The following is an 18089-nucleotide window of genomic DNA, read 5'->3' as shown; positions in this document are numbered from 1 at the left end:
AGTCAGAAAGACTTGTGTCCAAATTCTAACTCTGATTTACTTTCTGGTGACCGTGAGTGAGTGACAATCTCTCTGAGCCTCTATTTCCTTATGATACATGGGTGTGAGAATTAAGTGAGATAGTGCATGCAAAGTGTTTGGAATCCAGCCAGGCATACAGTACGAGGCCAATACATAGAGGTTATACTGGTAATGCCAGGGGACCCCCAGGTATGACTGATGCTCAGTCAATGTTGGTTGAGTAAGAACCCCTCTGTAAATTTTTAATTCCCTGCTCTAAGTTTCTGGTCAAAACTCCTGAGTCGAGTCCCCAGACTGACCCCACAGAATATATGCTGGAAAAAGTTAATGATCTGTGCAGTCAGATGAAAAGAAAAAGAACAGATGGAATAAGTTGGGACAATGAGTACCTTGGTTCCTTCCCCTGCCAACTCCTGTCAAGATGTTGTAACACTCTGGTCTGATTCTCATTACTTCTGAACAAATGAATTACTTCTTAAGCTTCTTTTTACCCAATTCTTCCATGAGTAATATGAAGATGGAAAATGACATTTTTAAGACTTTGGTAAGGTAAGAAGGTGAGAGGACAGATGGGGTAAGGGGGAAGTGAGAGGTGAGAGCTCAGTTCTGAAGTCCCCCAAATACCCAGCGCTGGCATTGGGTCTCCTTTGGGGCCAAAGACCTGGGCAGGTATTTTCTCCCTTCCTCTATGAGTTAAAGCAGGGAAACTGTTATATATGGAACATTATTCCTTTAATAGAAACCCACTGAGGATATTTCATTATACAATCCTGATGTTTCTCCTAAAATAATTTCAGATGTTAAAATAAAATAAAAAGCCAATAGAGTAAATTCAGATCAAATCACAGGATGCTGAAGGTGGACACCAGCACAAAGATTCCATTCAAACTGGTAATAATTAACTCCAGAAACATCCTCCATGAAGTTGAGGCACACACAAAGAATGGGTAGGCTCATGAGCAAGGGCCGAGGGCCAGATCCTGCCTGGGAGCTGCATCTGGACCTTTCAGGTTGGATATGGCTATGGAATAAGGCACCAAACCACCACCTGGTTTGATTTATTACTTTATTAGTATTTATTATTTTCAATGTATTAGTCAATTTCCTGTTAATCAATTGAGTTGGGGGAAAGCCAGTCAGGAAAGGTATCTAGACATTTTCCTGTCTAGTCATTTATGGGATGTGAAAGACTTGGCAGGAGGCAACATCGTAAAGGAAAGGAGAACAAGTTTGGGGCCATCAGGTCTGGGCCTGAAGCCTGCCTCTGTTTCCTACCACCTGTGTGGTTTGGGTCAAGCAATTCAACTTTCTATGCTGCACTCTTCTCACCTTAAAATGGAAGAAACAATACCTACTCTGCAGGAGTATTATGAGTATTAAATGGTACAACCTATGTAAATCCAGCATGGTCTGAAACAGCAGGCACATGAAGAATGTAATTTCTTCTCTCTTTGCCTACTTTGGGCAAAGGGTTATATTGGATGATATAAAGAATGTAGCTGGGTGCGGTGGCTCACGCCTGTAATCCCAGCACTTTGGGAGGCTGAGGGAGGTGGATCACCTGAGGTCAAGAGTTCGAGACCACCCTGGCCAACATGGTGAAACCCCATCTCTACTGAAAATACAAAAATTAGCTGGGCATGGTGGTGGGCACCTGTAATCCCAGCTACTCGGGAGGCTGAGGCAGGAGAATCGTTTGAACCCAGGAGGTGGAGGTTGCAGTGAGCCGAGATCGCGCCATTGCCCCCTGGGCGACAAGAGCAAAACACCAAAAAAAAAAAAAAAAAAAAAGAATGTGGAGGTCAAAGGTAGGGATCTCGAAGACCCTTTCCAGATCAGACGGTCCATGACTCTATTTTCCAGGGCAAGCTAAGTAAGAGCCAGTATTCACCATATATTTACTCTGAAACTAACAAGGAAGCCACTAGTGGGAGAAGTTGGAAATACTAAACCTCAGCTCAGCCTCTCTCTAATTTGACTCCTCCTAACTGAACACAGGGTGTTCCATCTTTTTGGGTCTGGGGCATCTTTGTGAATTTGCTTCTGGGACACAGGGTGAAGATGCCTAGTTTCCATGTGGCTGCCCAATATTCCCCAAATCTATCCATACCATAAACACCTGTGATGTAAGCGGTGACAGAATCACAGTGAGTCTCATTCACTATTTTCACCAATGGAAAACCTGAAGAAGTGGTGTGACTTTCCTAAAGATGAACCCGTAGTAAGTAGATGGCAGAGTTTGAATAACGCTAATGTCTCCTTATCTGAGTCCAGGAACTTTTATGTCACACTGTAAATGCCATTCATTCATTCCTTCATCAATTTCAAATTGAACTCCTAAAACGTGCCCAGATATAATCAGAATCATACCTTAAGGACCCATGTTGGGTCAATGCTGCCTTGGCCTTGAAGTCCTAACTCTATATGCATAGTCAAATACACGTTGGTTGTCCCCGTTTTCCCTCCGTGGGACTACCATGTGCTACATTGTCTTGATTGTCAAGGTAAGAAAACCAAGGGAACGTGCTAGAGTCTACATCTATTGATTTTCCCTGTCCAGCAACAATGTGTTCACTATTGTTTGAGGAACATCCCCTATCCTAGTGCATACAGTCTTGTTGGGACTGTCAAGCTGGCCCGCTCTCCCTCTGGCAGTGTATTGACTAAGCCCAGATGGGACCAAACTCTCCCCCTCGAATTTAAAGGTTGAATATAACTACTAAACCCTATGAAGCAGATTAATGATGATCATGGCACACTGAAGAAGTTGTCCATTTGTTTCTGCTACATATGTCCATGGAAATGGTCCATTTCCATCTTTACTGAGACCTACTTGCTCATCCTTCCTTTGAGTCAATGAGCAGACTTCCAATAAGTTTCTTGTATGCTTTAGTTAAACAGAATCCATTTCTGTTGCTTGAACCCAATGAATCTTGACTAATCTACTTACCAACCCAAGAACACTGTCTTAATGCATGACTGGGAAATAGTTAACTAAAGATGCCCATATAGCTGTCAAGGGAAAGCTACTTACTGGGCTTCTGGTACCATCCAAAGGGATAGGTGTGGACTTCAATGTCAGGAGAGCCACAGTCCAAAATGCGCCAGGCTCCTCCATTCTCCTCACTGCACATCTGAAGTCCCAGGCTGTTCAGAGTGAGACATGTCACCTCTCCTCCTGGGGTGAAAAAAAGAAAAAAAACACACAATCAGGAAACTGAATACAATGGAAGAGTCTAATAAATGAGAAAAATTCTGCAAGTTCATTGTTCAGCAGATATTTAGGATATACTACTATATTTCAGATACTATCTCAGCCACTGCTGAAAAACCTGGTACCTGAACTCAAGGAGCCTCTGATCTAAGAGCAAAGGGATAGAGGTGGCTAATACTTATCAAGTACCTATCATGTGCCCAGGGCTATGCTAGGTCTCTGTTGGTATTGCTTCACTTGGTCTTCACATAACCTTATGAGGAAGGCAGTTTTGGTAGCCCTATATACAGATGAGGAGGAAATAGAGGCTCAGGGAGATTAAGTGACTTTTCCAGAATCACACACTAGTAAGGGAATGAACCAAGCATTAAATACATATCACACAAATGGATCCAAAGTTCACCAAGCTGCTTGACCCAAGTGTTGAAAGATGAACAAAAGATAGCTAAGCCAAGAGTGGAAGGAAGGAAGTTTGGCCAGAGAGAACTGCACATGTAAAGTGATGATTGCTGGACTAGGAGCCAAGTCTCAGCTACCACATTTACTAGCCAGTTGCCCTCTCCAAGCCCCCACTTCCTTATCTGTGAACAAGGATTGCTTCTCCCTACTCACAGAGAGGAGACCCTGAGGGTTTGATAAGAGCATAGATGTGAATGTGTTTTCTAAACCGCAGAGTGCTGTGAGCAGGGGAGAGGGAGTTGTTACTATTATTACCTTTTAACTGGGAAACATTTAGAAATCCAAAGCCAGTGCAGCATGGGTCCGCATCACACCGTCGTTCACATTCAAAGAACCTGGCATAAGAAGAGAAAGAGCAGGCCTGAAGGTTTTCATTGGTGGCCCAGGACCTACTGGGTGGGCTGATTGTAGTCATTCTTGCTTTTGGGGACCAGCTTTTTTTCACCCCCTACTTAAACTGGGGGTGCTTTGGTCAATGTGCATCAGTGGACTCTTAGCTTTGAGGTTCTTTCTGGAAACAAGATTCTACTCCTCTCTGGAGTAATACTGTCCTGCTATTAATCGTTTATTCACCCATTCATTCATCATGCATATATTCTGTGTCTATTATGTGCCAGGCTCCAACCAAGCTAACCCAGGATCCAGAATGTACTCCTTCAGTCCTTTCAGGTAAGCAGAAAGTCTTAGCTTTGGACGCTGGGAAAATAAAGAAATAACAGGGAAGGCATTTCTAGAAAGAGGAGAGTTCATGGACTTAGAGTCAGGGTGACCCAGCCAGGGGCCTGTTTAAGCAGCAGGAGCTGAGCCTGTGTTCCCCTTCACTTCCCCTCTTACTGTACAACGTGGATAATTACACTCTACCAATGCATTTCTGTTTACTGGGTCAGCCCATCCAGCCAGGCTCTCTCAAGACTGACCTTCTTATCCACTCAATGTAGCTACTAAGCCCTACCCTCAGCTTCTAGGGCTATTCATGGCAGGAGGGACTTAATGGCTCCAAACCAATGTTCCTGGGCTCAATTCCAAGTTTCCCCTGCCCTGACCACTCTGCTCCAGTCTGACCACTCATTCTTGACTCCTGAGAGCTTTCTCAAACCCCTAGTCCCTTCTTGGTGGGGGGATCCTGCCTAGTTATGGCCATTCTCCTTCCCTGAACCCAAGTCTCATCCCAGTGGTGATGCTTTTATCTGCTGGGCAGCCTCTCCAACATTGGCAGCATCTGTGCCCTGATGCCTGCAAATCACCTCTCTGCTTTTCCGTCTCCTAGTTCTCTGCCAATATGCCCACTTACCACTTCCTTTTCCTATCTTGGAAGCTCATTTCTAAGATCCAGTCTGGACCATGCATTATCCCAGCCAACTACATTTCCCTGAGTCTAGACGCACAATCTACTCCCCTAGTTCCCATCCCAGTTCCACGGTCAGGCTGATCCCTGGTTCCAACCCTCCTTTTCATCCACCCCTCCCATCAGCACAGTGGTGTCCACCTGAATCTCGAGACAGATCAGCCTGCCTCATCTTTTTACCCCCATTTTCAAAAGTAGATTTTAAGCACCAGCAACATGGTTCAGTGTCATAACTCATAACTCAAGAGCATTTCACAGATCAATGTTCATGAATGAATGACCCTTGAATTTTTAAGTATAAAAGAATCACCAGGGGAAGCTTCCTTAAAGGTCAGATTCTTGAACTCCATCCCAGGAAATGCTAATTCAGCAGGTTTGAAATAGGACCCAAGGATGCAGATCTGTGGATATCACCCGTTAGAATTCACATTCATCTCTCCGGGTGATTCTAATGGGTAAGATCCACAGATGATACTAGGAGAGACATCTTCAATTAAAACAACTAAATAATGACTAAGCAAAAAATTCAACCATAAAATAAAATTTAAAAATAAATAAAAAATAAAAATTATTTATATGCTTATGAGTCTATTTTTCTACTTGCTCTCCAGATTCTGAGTACTGCAATGGGAGGTTTTGAGAATCAAGTTTATTACCATACTTGATAATTTACATTAAATAATGAGATGTAGCTCAGTGGCTCTTTCATCATCCAGCTAGTAGTTCAAGGCTAAATGTTGTGTTTACCATCAGTAACTTACCTTAGCTAACGTTTTCAGATATGGTTACCTCTTTATTACCTTTTACCCCCTTAGCTTTGGGTTTTATAGTTTTTGTTTGTTTGTTTGTTTGTTTGTTTTTTGTTTGTTTGTTTGTTGACAAGAGTCTTGCTCTCTCGCTAGGCTGGAGTGCAGTGGTGTGATCTCAGCTCACTGCAACCTCCACCTGCTGAGTTCAAGCAATTCTCCTGCCTCAGCCTCCCGAGTAGCTGGGACTAGTAGCATGTGCCGCCACCATACCCAGCTAATTTTTGTATGTTTAGTAGAGACGGGGCTTCACCATGTTGGCCAGGAGGTCTCGATCTCTTGACCTCATGATCCGCCTGGCTCGGCCTCCCAAAGTGCTGGGTATGCTTCTGTTTTTAGCTGTGATTGTGTCACCTTCTTCAAGGAAGTATTATTAATAATAAATATTTGGGGTGAGACACAAGTAGCTTACCCATTAGAAATAGATTTTTCAGACATGGGCACTTTATTTCTAATGGATATCCCCATCAGTTTTTGGAACGGCAGGCGGGTGTAAAAGTTCTTCACTTTATCCTCCAGTATAACTACATAGAGGAAGAAAGAAAATTCATTACTTAGAGATTTGCTATAGTAATGAAAATATGAGGACAAATGAGTAAAACACAGACTGAAAGTTTCTAATTAAAGATGACATATTTAATTCATATTAACTCTCAGTTCCTATCCCAAATCTCACTAAAATGATGGTAAGTCCACAAGGACAAAGATTTTTTTTTTTTTTTAAGTGGGGACTCAGCAACAAAATGTTGGAAGCTAGAAAGCATATGGAGGAATAAAAATTGCTTAATAGACCAAGAAAACTACTCAACTTTTCTGTGGGAAGAACCAAGAAGCAATGCCATCTGCCCTCTGGAATCCCACAAGGTTTAAGTATGGTGGCCCTGGGGGTGAAGGTGGCCCAAACAGAAGTACTGGCTGCAATCTCTTTAAGAAGCTATTTGGTCTCTAGATGCTCTCCTCTGCTCTCCACAGCTGACAAAAGCCCCCTCCCCACCATGGAAGAAGATAGAAGGTTCATTTTCTCGAGAGGATCTCTTGGGTGCATCAGGTACAGTCCATGGCGTGAGCACTTCACTGAAAGTAGGAGATTCTTTCAAGTCAGTCTGCATAATGAATATTGAGGTGTCCCCCCCGACATTTTCCAAATTTATTTGGTGCCCAAACCACCAGCAGCCAGGCTCATGCCCCAAGGCCAGGTGTTGAGAAACTCCTCTGAAGGAGGAACCTAAAAATACTGGTGTGAGGAATTCCCCAAAGGGCAACCCAACAGGATTATCCCTCAGAGAAACCTAGAGTTGACAAGTTTCCACCACACATTTGGGGCTGCCCAGTCAGCTTGTGGACCCCTTTGACACTGGAGTGGAAAAATAAGGATCACTGGACATCTGAGAAAGGCCTCCACTGATGAAGATAGAACAGTAAATGAAAGGTGACAACATCTGGAGAAAACAGACTGTATGGGGTTAAAAAATCTCCAAAAATATGGCATCATTAATAGACTGGGAGAGAAAATCACCTTCTATCTTGTTAAAGTCACTGCTGCTGACATTCTCTGTAGTATACAGCCAAATGGAATTCTGATGCAGGTATTAAAGGTGGCTCTCTTAGGAGAGGATTATTTTCTATTGTCAATTTGATGCAGTTCTAAATGGTTTCACCTCTCTACAAGGAACATGAATAACTTTACTTTTAAAAGAAGAAGAAATTAGTTTTAAGTGTGAATAAACATTTTGGATTTTATTTTTTAAAGCCTACTTCTGCATTGAAATATTGCCCCAAATAATCCTGTTTCATATTTTTTGTATAAACTGAGACAATTATGCAGTAGTTTATTGATTCTAACCCTGAAAGTTTGGATCCATGTTCCATCTTCTTGAAACCAATAAAAGTATAAAGAAAATGTTTTTTAAATAAGAAACTAATCTGGATATTTCTAAAACCATAGAGCCGCAGAACATTGGAAATACAGTTTATGCAGATCCCTCCAAGTGCTCACCTTTCTTCTGGAACAGGGCCTTTGGCCTCTGGGGCAGGATCAGTCTGCAGCCCTGGTCATTGGACTCCAAGATATCATCACACACCTGTGCCTCTGGGTAGAGGGTGCAGGTGAAGTACAAGGATGCACTCTCTGTTATTTCTGCAAACTGACAGAAGGAGTGCTCCTGCACACAACCTACAGGCAAGACAGTAGTGTGATTTTAGTTCTTGCATGGTCTACAGGGGAGAATAATCTCTACAGGATTATCTGGGGTGGAGGGAATGGCTGGTGGAGATGCCTCCTAGTTAGGGAAGAGGCCTGAGACTGTCATGATCATCCAGTCTGGAAGGCCCATGCAAAAGCCCTGGGGTTCTGATAGCTGAGGAGGGAGATATGTGCTCCTGAATAAAGGGAGAGTCAAAGGCATAAGGGGAAAACCTCAAACTCAGCAATACAGGAGGCAAAAGAGTAATATTCCATTGGATCCACCCATGGCCATCTCAGAGGGAGTCAAGATCTGCAGACCAGAGGCCATGCAACTGTAAAAACTGTGAACTTTGTGAATGGTCTCCTTGTACCTGTGCCCAAGTCAGCCTATGCCCCTGGTATATATGAGCTCCCCAAAGGCTAGGAACATGGCTGATTTGATTGATTTTGGGTGTTCTCTTTCATCTCCAAAATCAAACACAAAGCTTTGAACATAACACATACTTAATAACTGCCAAATGGATGGAGGGATAGATGGACGGATGGATGGATAGATGGATGGATGGATGAATGGATGAGATGGATAGATGGACGGATGGATAGATGGATGGACGGACGGACGGACGGACGGATGGATGGATGGATGGATGGATGGATGGATGGGATGGATGGACAGATGGACGGACGGACGGATGGATGGATGGATGGATGGATGGATGGATGGATGGATGGGATGTATGGAGAAACAGGTGGATGAAGATAGGCTCTGGGAACAGAGTAGAGATTACATTGTAACCTTCTAGAAAATAGGGGTTATGTGCTATCTTTCTTTTATATCATCCATGGCACTAAGAGTGCAGTGATCCCTGAGTTATGACACAATATTTGACCTTATATGTTTCTCAGGAGTTGCCAAACTAGGTCTGTGATGCCTGACTACAGGGTCTGGAAGAAGAAGGATGAGGTCTAAGTATACTTACGAGAAAGGCACCACAGGTTTGCCTGCTGGGCTGAAAACAAGTGCTTGAAAAGCCAGTGCTTCCGGCTGGGCAGTGATCGATTTCCATTGACAATGACCTGGTCAAGGTCCACAGGGGAGAAAAGATCTGTTGTCAAACCTGAAAAAGAAGCAGAGGGTCCATTTCCTGCACCTTTATCTCTAGTGAATATGAGAAAAACACAAGAAAGAAACACACACACACAGAGAGAGAGAGAGAGAGAGAGAGAGAGAGAGAGAGAGTCAGAGATAGAGACAGAGACATTTTTACGCTGTGTGAAACTAGAGCAGGATTGAAGTCAGTAGAGCTGAGAGTCTGGTCAGACAGGAATAGTTCAGAAGGCCCCAGGAAGTACTAAAAATTATGGGATGGCAAAATCTTAGAATCTAGGTTTGGATAAAGTCTTGGAAGTTATCTAGTCCACCTTTTCACTGAATGCTAAAGTTTTTCCCTGGAGACCTCTGGCAAATGCCTCTATAGCTCCACATGACATCACTGTGCTGACCACAGCAGCCCACTCCATCATTAGGAAGTTGTATAGTCAAGTCCTTTTTTTGTAACTTTGAGCCACTAATCCTCTTTCTGTCTTCTGAAGTCACATGGAAGTCCAGCCTCTCTCCCAAATGGTAGTCTTCGTCTATAAAGTCAGCTTTCAGCTCCACTTAACCCAAACTTGAAAGTTTTAGCTCAACCATTCCCTGAATCTTTCTTCAGGTATTCATATGCCGTGATCCCAGCTCTTCCTGGGGTCCCCACTGCCTATGGAACAGAAATCCAGGTTATTTTCTTAATCTGGGCTCTACCTGCATTTTGAGCCTCACCTCAGATTGTCTTGATTTGCACTCCAGCAGCACAACAGCCCTGCTAACTCTCTAGCTCATCACCACGCTGTGTGCAGTCCCCGTGCAATTGTTCATGCTCTTCCCTCTGTTGACTCAAGCTCCATTACACCCTCCTCTCCCACCCAGCTAGTGCAGCTTGTGCTTCGAGGATCAGCTTTGATCCCTCCTGCTCTGATGTCCTGTGGTTCTCTATAAAGAGGTTCTACAGGGCCAAGGTTCCCAAAACCCAGGCCCAGTGGGGACAGCTCCGTATCCTTGGAGGTCTCTGTCTTCAGGGGGACGTACAATGGTAGCATGAGGCAGATCAAGGAGATGAGCTAGGGAATGTTTGAAATGTCCATTCATTCAGGGCTCTGTATACAGGGCACTACATCCCCTATACACCTCTACTTTGCTGTGGACTTGGGCACTGCACTTTCCTTGTCAGTGCTTGTCAGCAGCCACTTTCCACACTCCATAAAGCAGGCTCAAGGAGACTGAGCTTCTTCACTAGAAAGAACCACTGGACAGGATAAAGGCTTTACAAGCACTTGGCAAGATCAGAAGTCTGGTGCTGGCACAGACCCCAGAGACCATGTTTCCACCCCAACCTGCATCTCATGTGATTGTATGATGGTCAGTTCCCATGCCTGTTTCCTCACTGAGCCATGCCTGGCACAAGCGGGCAGAGACCTCAGAGACCATATTGCCTCCCCAGCCCTCATCTCACATAATTGCATAATGGCCAGTCCCCACGCGAGTCTCCCCATTGAACCATGCCTGGCACAAAGTAGGAGCTCAGGGAGATCACAGATTGCCCTCAAGACAGCAGTGTAAGGGAAGAGAAACAAGGCAGCAGGACTGAAGGCACACCTGCTCTTGGGGCCTTAGCACAGGTGTTCCCCTTACCTGGAATACCTTTCCTCAGGTGTACCTGCGAGCATCTGGCAGATCCTTCTGGCCTTCTCTGAGAAACCTTTCCTGACCCCTGCAGGCTGCTAGCGTTCCTTCTCCTGCATTCTCACTGCACCTAACACCTGTCCACATTGCACCCCTTCATTGTCATGCAGTGACTGGCACATGGAATTCTCACTAGTCTGTGAATGTCCAAGGCCAAAGCCACGTGTGCACAAAAATGTCTGCTGGATGAAAGAATGAATACTGTAGCCACTTCATCTTATACCTGGTTTACATGCCATATTAGATAAAGTCATTTCCTACTTCTCTTAAAACTATGTGCTCTCCTTAAAAGCAAGGAGACCAATCACTTTTGTTGGCTTCCTGGGTTTGTCTCAAATATTCAGACTGATGGGAGTAACTTGGTACACAGAGGGGAAGATTCCTCACTGTCCTCTGAATCAGAGAGGCCATTCTCATGGACCCTGAGAAGGATCCTCCAAGTAAACAAGCACGTGGAGACACCACTGGGCCTGGACTCAATACGATTTATTCTCCAGGCACTTTATCTCCTTGAGCCCAGGAATGCAATCAACCAAGAAAGGGAAAACTGAGCTGAGCCTTGTCTATTCACCCTGACTCCCTGCAACATCTCCAGTGGGGGCCAAGCTCCCCTTCTAGGGGAGAGGGAAGAAAGCGGGGGTGGGGGGAGCATCCTGTGTGAATCACGTGAGAGTTTTGCAGATGGTGCCCTAAAGTAGTGTGTAATGATGGATTTGACAGAAACTTCCCAAGTGCCACTAACTCATGCACATTTACATTATCATGAGCTGTGTGGCTGCCCCTCAAAAGCACTGCCAAGGTTGAGGATCACAAATACAATGCCTGATCAAGCAAGGGAGGGCAGGGTGCTGGGCATTTTTTAGGCATGTGTTAAGTACCAGGCACTGTGCCAAGTGTTTGCTATCTAATGGGATAAGAGGTAGACACAATTATTTTACACATGAATCCAAGGCTGTTAGCAGGGAAGCAAATTACCCATGGCCATGCACTAAGGCATGTAGTCAGTAGCAGAATTGTGGTTCAAGCTCTAGTATCTGCTCTGTAATGTGATGCTTTTTCCCTTGTACCATGCTGCCTTCCTGTGCCTGCAGTCTGATCTGGCTCTCCCTCTTCTTCTTCCCTTCCCCTTCCTTCTTTCCTTCTGCTCCTACTCCTATTCCTACAGTGCGTCCATGCATGCAAATACACACACACACACAGACACACACACACACACACCGCAGACCACAGGTGGATATCTTGTCTCCTGGTTCTTGCTGAGCCCATATTGAGCAGCTGATCTCCCTCTCTCTCTGAGTTTTAGCTCCACCTCAGTAATAATAATCACAGACTCTGGAGGTAGAGAAGTCCCAGATAGTACATATGTACTGTTCCTATTCAGTTTGGAATCATAGCTTTCACTGTGTGCGTGACATGCAAAAGATTCTAATAGACATGCCATTCATTAAACAATTTCAGAATATTTACACTTTGTTTATACTCTTCAAGGTTGACATAAGCGAAGCCCATTGGCCACAGTCAGGTGAACCTTGCTCTTTGTTTCTTTTTTCAGGTTTTGTTATTATGGTTGTCTTCATTTCCAGTAACACTGATGGATTTGCAGTGGTTTTGCCTTACTTTCTATGCCAATTGCCCATCTGAGGAGCTTCCCATATTTATAAGCTGGATAACTGGGTTAGAAGATTAAAGGAGCGTCCATAGATACAGAATAGAGTGATGTCAATATGTCCGTTCATTGATTAAACTCTTGGTGCCCCCATTTAGTCTCTGCATTCAGACACCCAAGTATGTAAGAAGGTTTTGGGTTGGTACCTGTCTCTGTTGGAGATGCTGGTCTTGGTACTGTGTCTTTTCTACATCCCATAGACTCGGGCCGAGACCCCATGTCAGAATCTAGGAGGAAAAAAAAGAGTTGTTGCAATGTTGGGGAGAAGGGGTAATATTCCACTGGTCAACAAAATGGTAGTAGCAATGTGAGAAAAATCAGGGCCTAAAGCCAGGTGCCTTAGATAAGATCTACAACAGATGCCCTGACATAGGTCTGCACTCTTTTTATACGGAACATCATCCAACCTCTCAATGATAGAACAGTCATTATCTGTGATATTGAAATCATTAACATATGCAAAGCCCTTTCAAATTAACAAAATATGCTCATAAATATTGCTATTTATAACACCCTATGTAGGTAGGGAACAAGATTTCCATTTTACTCTTGAGAAAACTGAGACTTAGAAAGGCAAAATAATGTATCCCAGACCACTCAAGTGTCCAGTAAATGAATTAGAAATTTTAAAAATGTAACTAAATGTTCAAGTCAGGTACAGGTCTTCCATGAAAGCGAGTGAGGCTGTGGTGGCACAGGTATTAGGCAGGGCTTAAGGCACTTCCTTGTAGTGTAGCAAATGTCCTGGAGAAATGTAAGTCCCTGATTTTTCATCAGCTAACACTTTATCAGAAATTTCTGATAACTAGGAAGTGCTGGACTTGGGACCTCCTATCAGTGTCTGGTCTTGACCCCAGGATCTCCCAGGCCTCCCATGGGCATTTCACATACCCTCTCCAAGTCTCATTTTCCTTGTCTGGAAAATGAATAAAATATCAGCCCCTCTTTAGACTTACCTTATAGGTATAATTAAATGAGAAAAGTAGTACATGATCTCATTTTATCTCTTTAAAATGAAAATGATGGTAAACACCTTCCTTTTCATTTTCTCCTCTCCCTCCTCTTCTCCTCTTCCTCCTCCTCCTCTTCTGTCTTCCATGTTCTCTTCATCACCACCACCCCCACCAACATTACTCAGCAGGTATTATATGCACGGTACTGTTTTGTGCATTGATGCACTATTGCTCAGGCAATTCTGAGGCCAGTGACATCTGTATCGCATGCTACCCATGGGGAATCTGGGCATGAGGGACTGGTCCATGGGCTCCCAGGCACATGAGTGGGGATTGATAGGACCAGGATTCACATCCTGTCATTCCAAGTCTGTGCCTTCCTGCTCCTTCAGTTTATCAGCATATAGAAGCAAATCACCAATCCTCTCTTGGGACACTGAAGATCAGCGAGGACAGATTAGAGGAACAGGAAGGAGGTAATATGCGGTCAGGGGCCTTTTTTCATGCCTCTCACCCAGTACATATGGCCATGACCTGTGATGGGCCACTGCTCTATCTGATCCCTCCTGAGGCCAGAACCCTTCAAGAGTCAGGACTGTGCCTCTCATCTCTCTCCTAAATGCCTTTCATTTTCCCTGGGTCTGAGTAGGCACTTGGTCAACATTCAGAAAACTCGAAGGAGGACAAAGAAGCAGAAGGGAAGTGCCAAGCGGGCGTGTTGTCGGACTCTCCATTTTTCCCCCACTCTGTCCCACAGTACCATTATCTCTGAGCAGGAGTTCAGGGCACTACCTGTCTGGGGTCCTGTCCCCAGTCCCTGGGCCTCAGGGTGAAAGGCACATGGGGCTGAGTCCCCTTGGATAAATGCCTCCTGTGCTTTGCAATGGCCCTGAACTCCCTTCCTAGGAACAAGAGTGTCTTGTGGTCAGCGAACTTTATCTCACGGGAACCTAGTGCTTCCTCCCTCCATTCCTTCTTGGGTTTCCACAGTATTCATTTTTCTTTTAGACTTTGGTATCTTATCTGTTGAATTGGAGCCCTTCTATTACACAGAAAGTATGCATTTGGAAACTGACTCTCTACCTATTCCTCTATGGAAATAGAGTGCCCTGTGAATAGGAGGTGGTGCCAGACAATCTCATGTAATCAGCGTCCTGCTAACCCCCCTCTTCCACCATGGAGCTCACCTTTCCAGAGATAAACCTGCTGAAAATTGGTAAAGGTGTCTTGAGTTCCTTCTAGGGGTGTCAGACCTGCAAAGGAAGATGTTTATTTTTATGAGGTTGAGTGTGCTGTCACTGGGTACCCACCATTACCACAATAGCCCCATCTCCCTTGACACAGGCTCTTCCTAGGCCTGAAAAATGTGCTTCTGATGCAAGGTGTAACCCAGAAGTTTCTTGCAACTCTATTCCAGCTCCCTGGTACAAAACCAGAGCTGGTAAGACATTGGGTGTCATACTCAGGGCACCAAAGGGACTACTTCCGTGAGGGGTTGTGAACCTATGACTCAGGAGTCACTTAAGGAACTGGAGATTGGCTTGAAGAAAGCAAAGCTCCTGGGACACTCGAGGGCTGTGTGAGTTTCCCACATCACTTAACTCCTCAGAGACCCTTGCCTCATTGGTAAATGTGGACAGCGATTTATCCTCTGCAGTCCTCAACATTTGATAGGCAGCCACTTGTTGGCAGCTGCCGCGACTCAATTGATTACTAATATTATCTGATTTTCCTTTCTAGCAAACTGTTCTCCCCCAGATGCCATTCTGGATGAGACCAGACTTGCCACACCATTTCCTGATGGTCAGTGCTGCCTCTTTTGCCCCTGCTCAGTCTTCAGTTCCTTTCAAATTCCCTGTGACATGGAAGGTGAAGGAAATAGCCCAGATAGCAGAATCTGGAGGCAAATAAGCCCCATGCTACAGGAGAGGGCTGGCTGACGCCTGAGACATCAAGATATGACTAAATTTTGTTTTTAATTATTATTAGGAGCTAGTTTTTATATACCTTTTTTAAAATTTTTATTTTATTTTACTTTAAGTTCCAGGATACAGGTGCAAACCTTTGTGCAGGTTTGTTACGTATGTATACATGTGCCATGGTGATACGCTGCACCTATCAACCTGTCATTTAGGTTTTAAGCCCTGCATGCATTAGGTATTTGTCCTAATGAAGAGCTAGTTATTTATAAACAGTTATTACCATTTACCCAACACTAGCAGGGGTGTCCAAGGGAGAGAATACAGTCATGGGTTCTTAGTTTCTGTCTCCGGTTGGGCCAGTAAAGCCCCTTCCTCATCACTCTTTTCCACTTATCACTAAAGACAGAAACTAAAAACCATGGTGTCAGACTACTAAAAGCCTAAAACAAAACAAAACAACAACAACAAAAACAACAACAGGTGGATTGGACAAGCTTGCATGAAAACCTTCCATATATTACCTAATTTAAAACTCACAGGCATGCTATAAAGTAAGGTCCCCAATTTCCAGATAAAGGAAGGAAAGTCAAGAAAGGTTAATGCAAGAATTTAAACCCCACGTATTTGGCTTCAAATCCCATACTCCTTCCTAACCACCACACTAAGGAGAGGATAATATACAGCCATGCATCTCTTACCAACCAGGATATGTTCTGAGAAATGCAATTTTGTTGTGTGATCATAAAGTGTACTTACATAAGACTAGATGCTCTATCTACTTTTATTTACATATATTTTTTCATACAAAAACACAAATGTCCCAGCATCATTACTGAATATCAATCATTTCCCCTACTTGATCTGAAATGCCAGTATCAAGTGCTATGTATCAGGTTTCTATTATTATCCATTATAATCTTATGGATTCATCTTATAATCTTATTCTCCATTATAATCTTATGGGACCACCATTACATATGTGGTCCTTCATCGGTCAAAGTGTCTTTTTGAGGTGCATGGCTGTACTTCAGAATTCTGTCCATCTGACATGGCAAAAATGTTAAAGGTGTTGTGTTTAAAGAGATGTGAACTGAACTCTCTGGAAAACTTGGCTATCAAAGTGACAAGCCCCCCCCACCCCGGGGCTGACCATGTTCTAGGACATAGAGGTCAGCCAAAAATGCTGAGTTGCATTTTCATTTGATTTTACTTCTGAAATGGGAATGAACAATGGTGCTAGAACTTCTCAGACTGTGCAATGTTGGGATGTTTCTCTAAAGGATCCACTCAAAATTCTGTCATAGCCTTCTTTAGAAGGTGAAAGTTTTTTATAACAATTTGGGCAAGTGAACACCTATGGCATCTGAAAGATGTAGACTTGGATCTCTGCAATTACTGGACTTGTCCTCCACACTGCGGAGAAGACCTCACCATATACTCCTACTGCAACAACACGGAACCAGTGGTTGCACACCTGCTCAGTTTGTGTTCCGTTTTCACTCTCTCCTCATGATATCATCATTTGCTTATTTCAAAGCTCAGACTATGGGGTTTTAGACTTTGTCACAAGGGAAATCAGATACCTTTTTCTTTTTTTTTTTGAGACGGAGTCTTGCTCTGTTGCCCAGACTGGAGTAAAATAGCATGATCTCGGCTTGCTGCAACTTCTGCCTTCCAGGTTCAAGAAATTCTCCTGCCTCAGTCTCCCAGGTAGCTGGGATTACAGGTTCCCACCACCATGCCTGCTAATTTTTGTATTTTTAGTAGAGACAGGGTTTCACCACATTGGCTAGGCTGATCTTGAACTCCTGACCTCATGATCCACCTGCCTTGGCCTCCCAAAGTGCTGGGATTACAGGCATGAGCCACCACGCCCAACCTTAAATCTTTTCATACCCAAATCTATTGATATACTGAGTCTTTAAAGATAGATAGATACACCATATGTAGATACATATATAGAGAGATAGCTATAGATATACCCTATATATTCATATAGGTAATACAGATGTAAAGCGAATAACGTTTTAAATATACTTTTGGTCATGCATTATAATTCTTATTTAGCCTGTAAAAGTTAAAGAAACATTTATCTCTAGAGTATTGTATTGCTCTCAAGTCTAAGGCTGAAGCCAATGACCACATTAAGAAGCAGTTTACCATGAAATACATTTTCAGCGATCTGGATGAGACTGGAGACTATTATTCTAAGTGAAGTAACTCCGGGATGAAAAACCTATCATGGAATGTTCTCACTGATATGTGGGAGTTAAGCTATGAAGACGCAAAGGCATAAGAATAATACAGTGGACTTTGGGGACTTGGAGGGAAGGGTGAGAGGGGGGCAAGGGATAAATAACTACAAATAGGGTGCAGTGGATGCTGTTCAGATGATGGGTGCACCGAAATCTCACAAATCACCACTAAGGAACTTACTCATGTAACCAAACACCACCTTACCCCAATAACCTAAGGAAAAATAATATACACGTGTGTGTGTGTGTGTGTGTGTGTGTGTGTGTGTGTGTGTGTGTAGTTTACCATGAAATAATTGGGGAATTTGGATTATGGTCCCTCAATACAAATACAAATTCAGTCACATCCCCTTCCTAAGGGGTATGCCTGCCCCTTCCTAAGAGCAGTATCCTTAGGAAATGCCAAGAGGAAGGTCTTTACCTCTCAGTAGTCTCAGTGTCTGACTTGGGGAGAGTCGGCGGTGAGTCTTTCACTCTGTCTGAG

The 18089-nt window shown here is 43.8% G+C and overlaps 1 protein-coding gene across 3 annotated transcripts in view; it reads right to left on the bottom strand.

Annotated features, from left to right (window-relative positions):
* Positions 1-18089, bottom strand: part of TG (thyroglobulin) — a 273445-nt gene that overhangs the window by 161973 nt on the left and 93383 nt on the right. For all 3 annotated transcript variants that reach the window (XM_031669772.1, XM_031669774.1, XM_031669773.1), the window contains exons 28-34: positions 14616-14681; positions 12622-12702; positions 9011-9148; positions 7842-8018; positions 6258-6369; positions 3950-4029; positions 3056-3199 (exon numbers count right to left, since the gene is read on the bottom strand). In XM_031669772.1, coding sequence (XP_031525632.1) covers positions 3056-3199; positions 3950-4029; positions 6258-6369; positions 7842-8018; positions 9011-9148; positions 12622-12702; positions 14616-14681 — 798 coding nt within the window. The remainder of the gene's footprint in view (positions 1-3055; positions 3200-3949; positions 4030-6257; positions 6370-7841; positions 8019-9010; positions 9149-12621; positions 12703-14615; positions 14682-18089) is intronic.

This window comes from Papio anubis, chromosome 8 (assembly GCF_008728515.1).
Source record: "Papio anubis isolate 15944 chromosome 8, Panubis1.0, whole genome shotgun sequence".
In the NCBI taxonomy this organism is placed as follows: domain Eukaryota; kingdom Metazoa; phylum Chordata; class Mammalia; order Primates; family Cercopithecidae; genus Papio; species Papio anubis.
The sequence above is the reverse complement of the archived record's forward strand: the minus strand, read 5'-3'. Positions and strand labels throughout refer to the sequence as shown.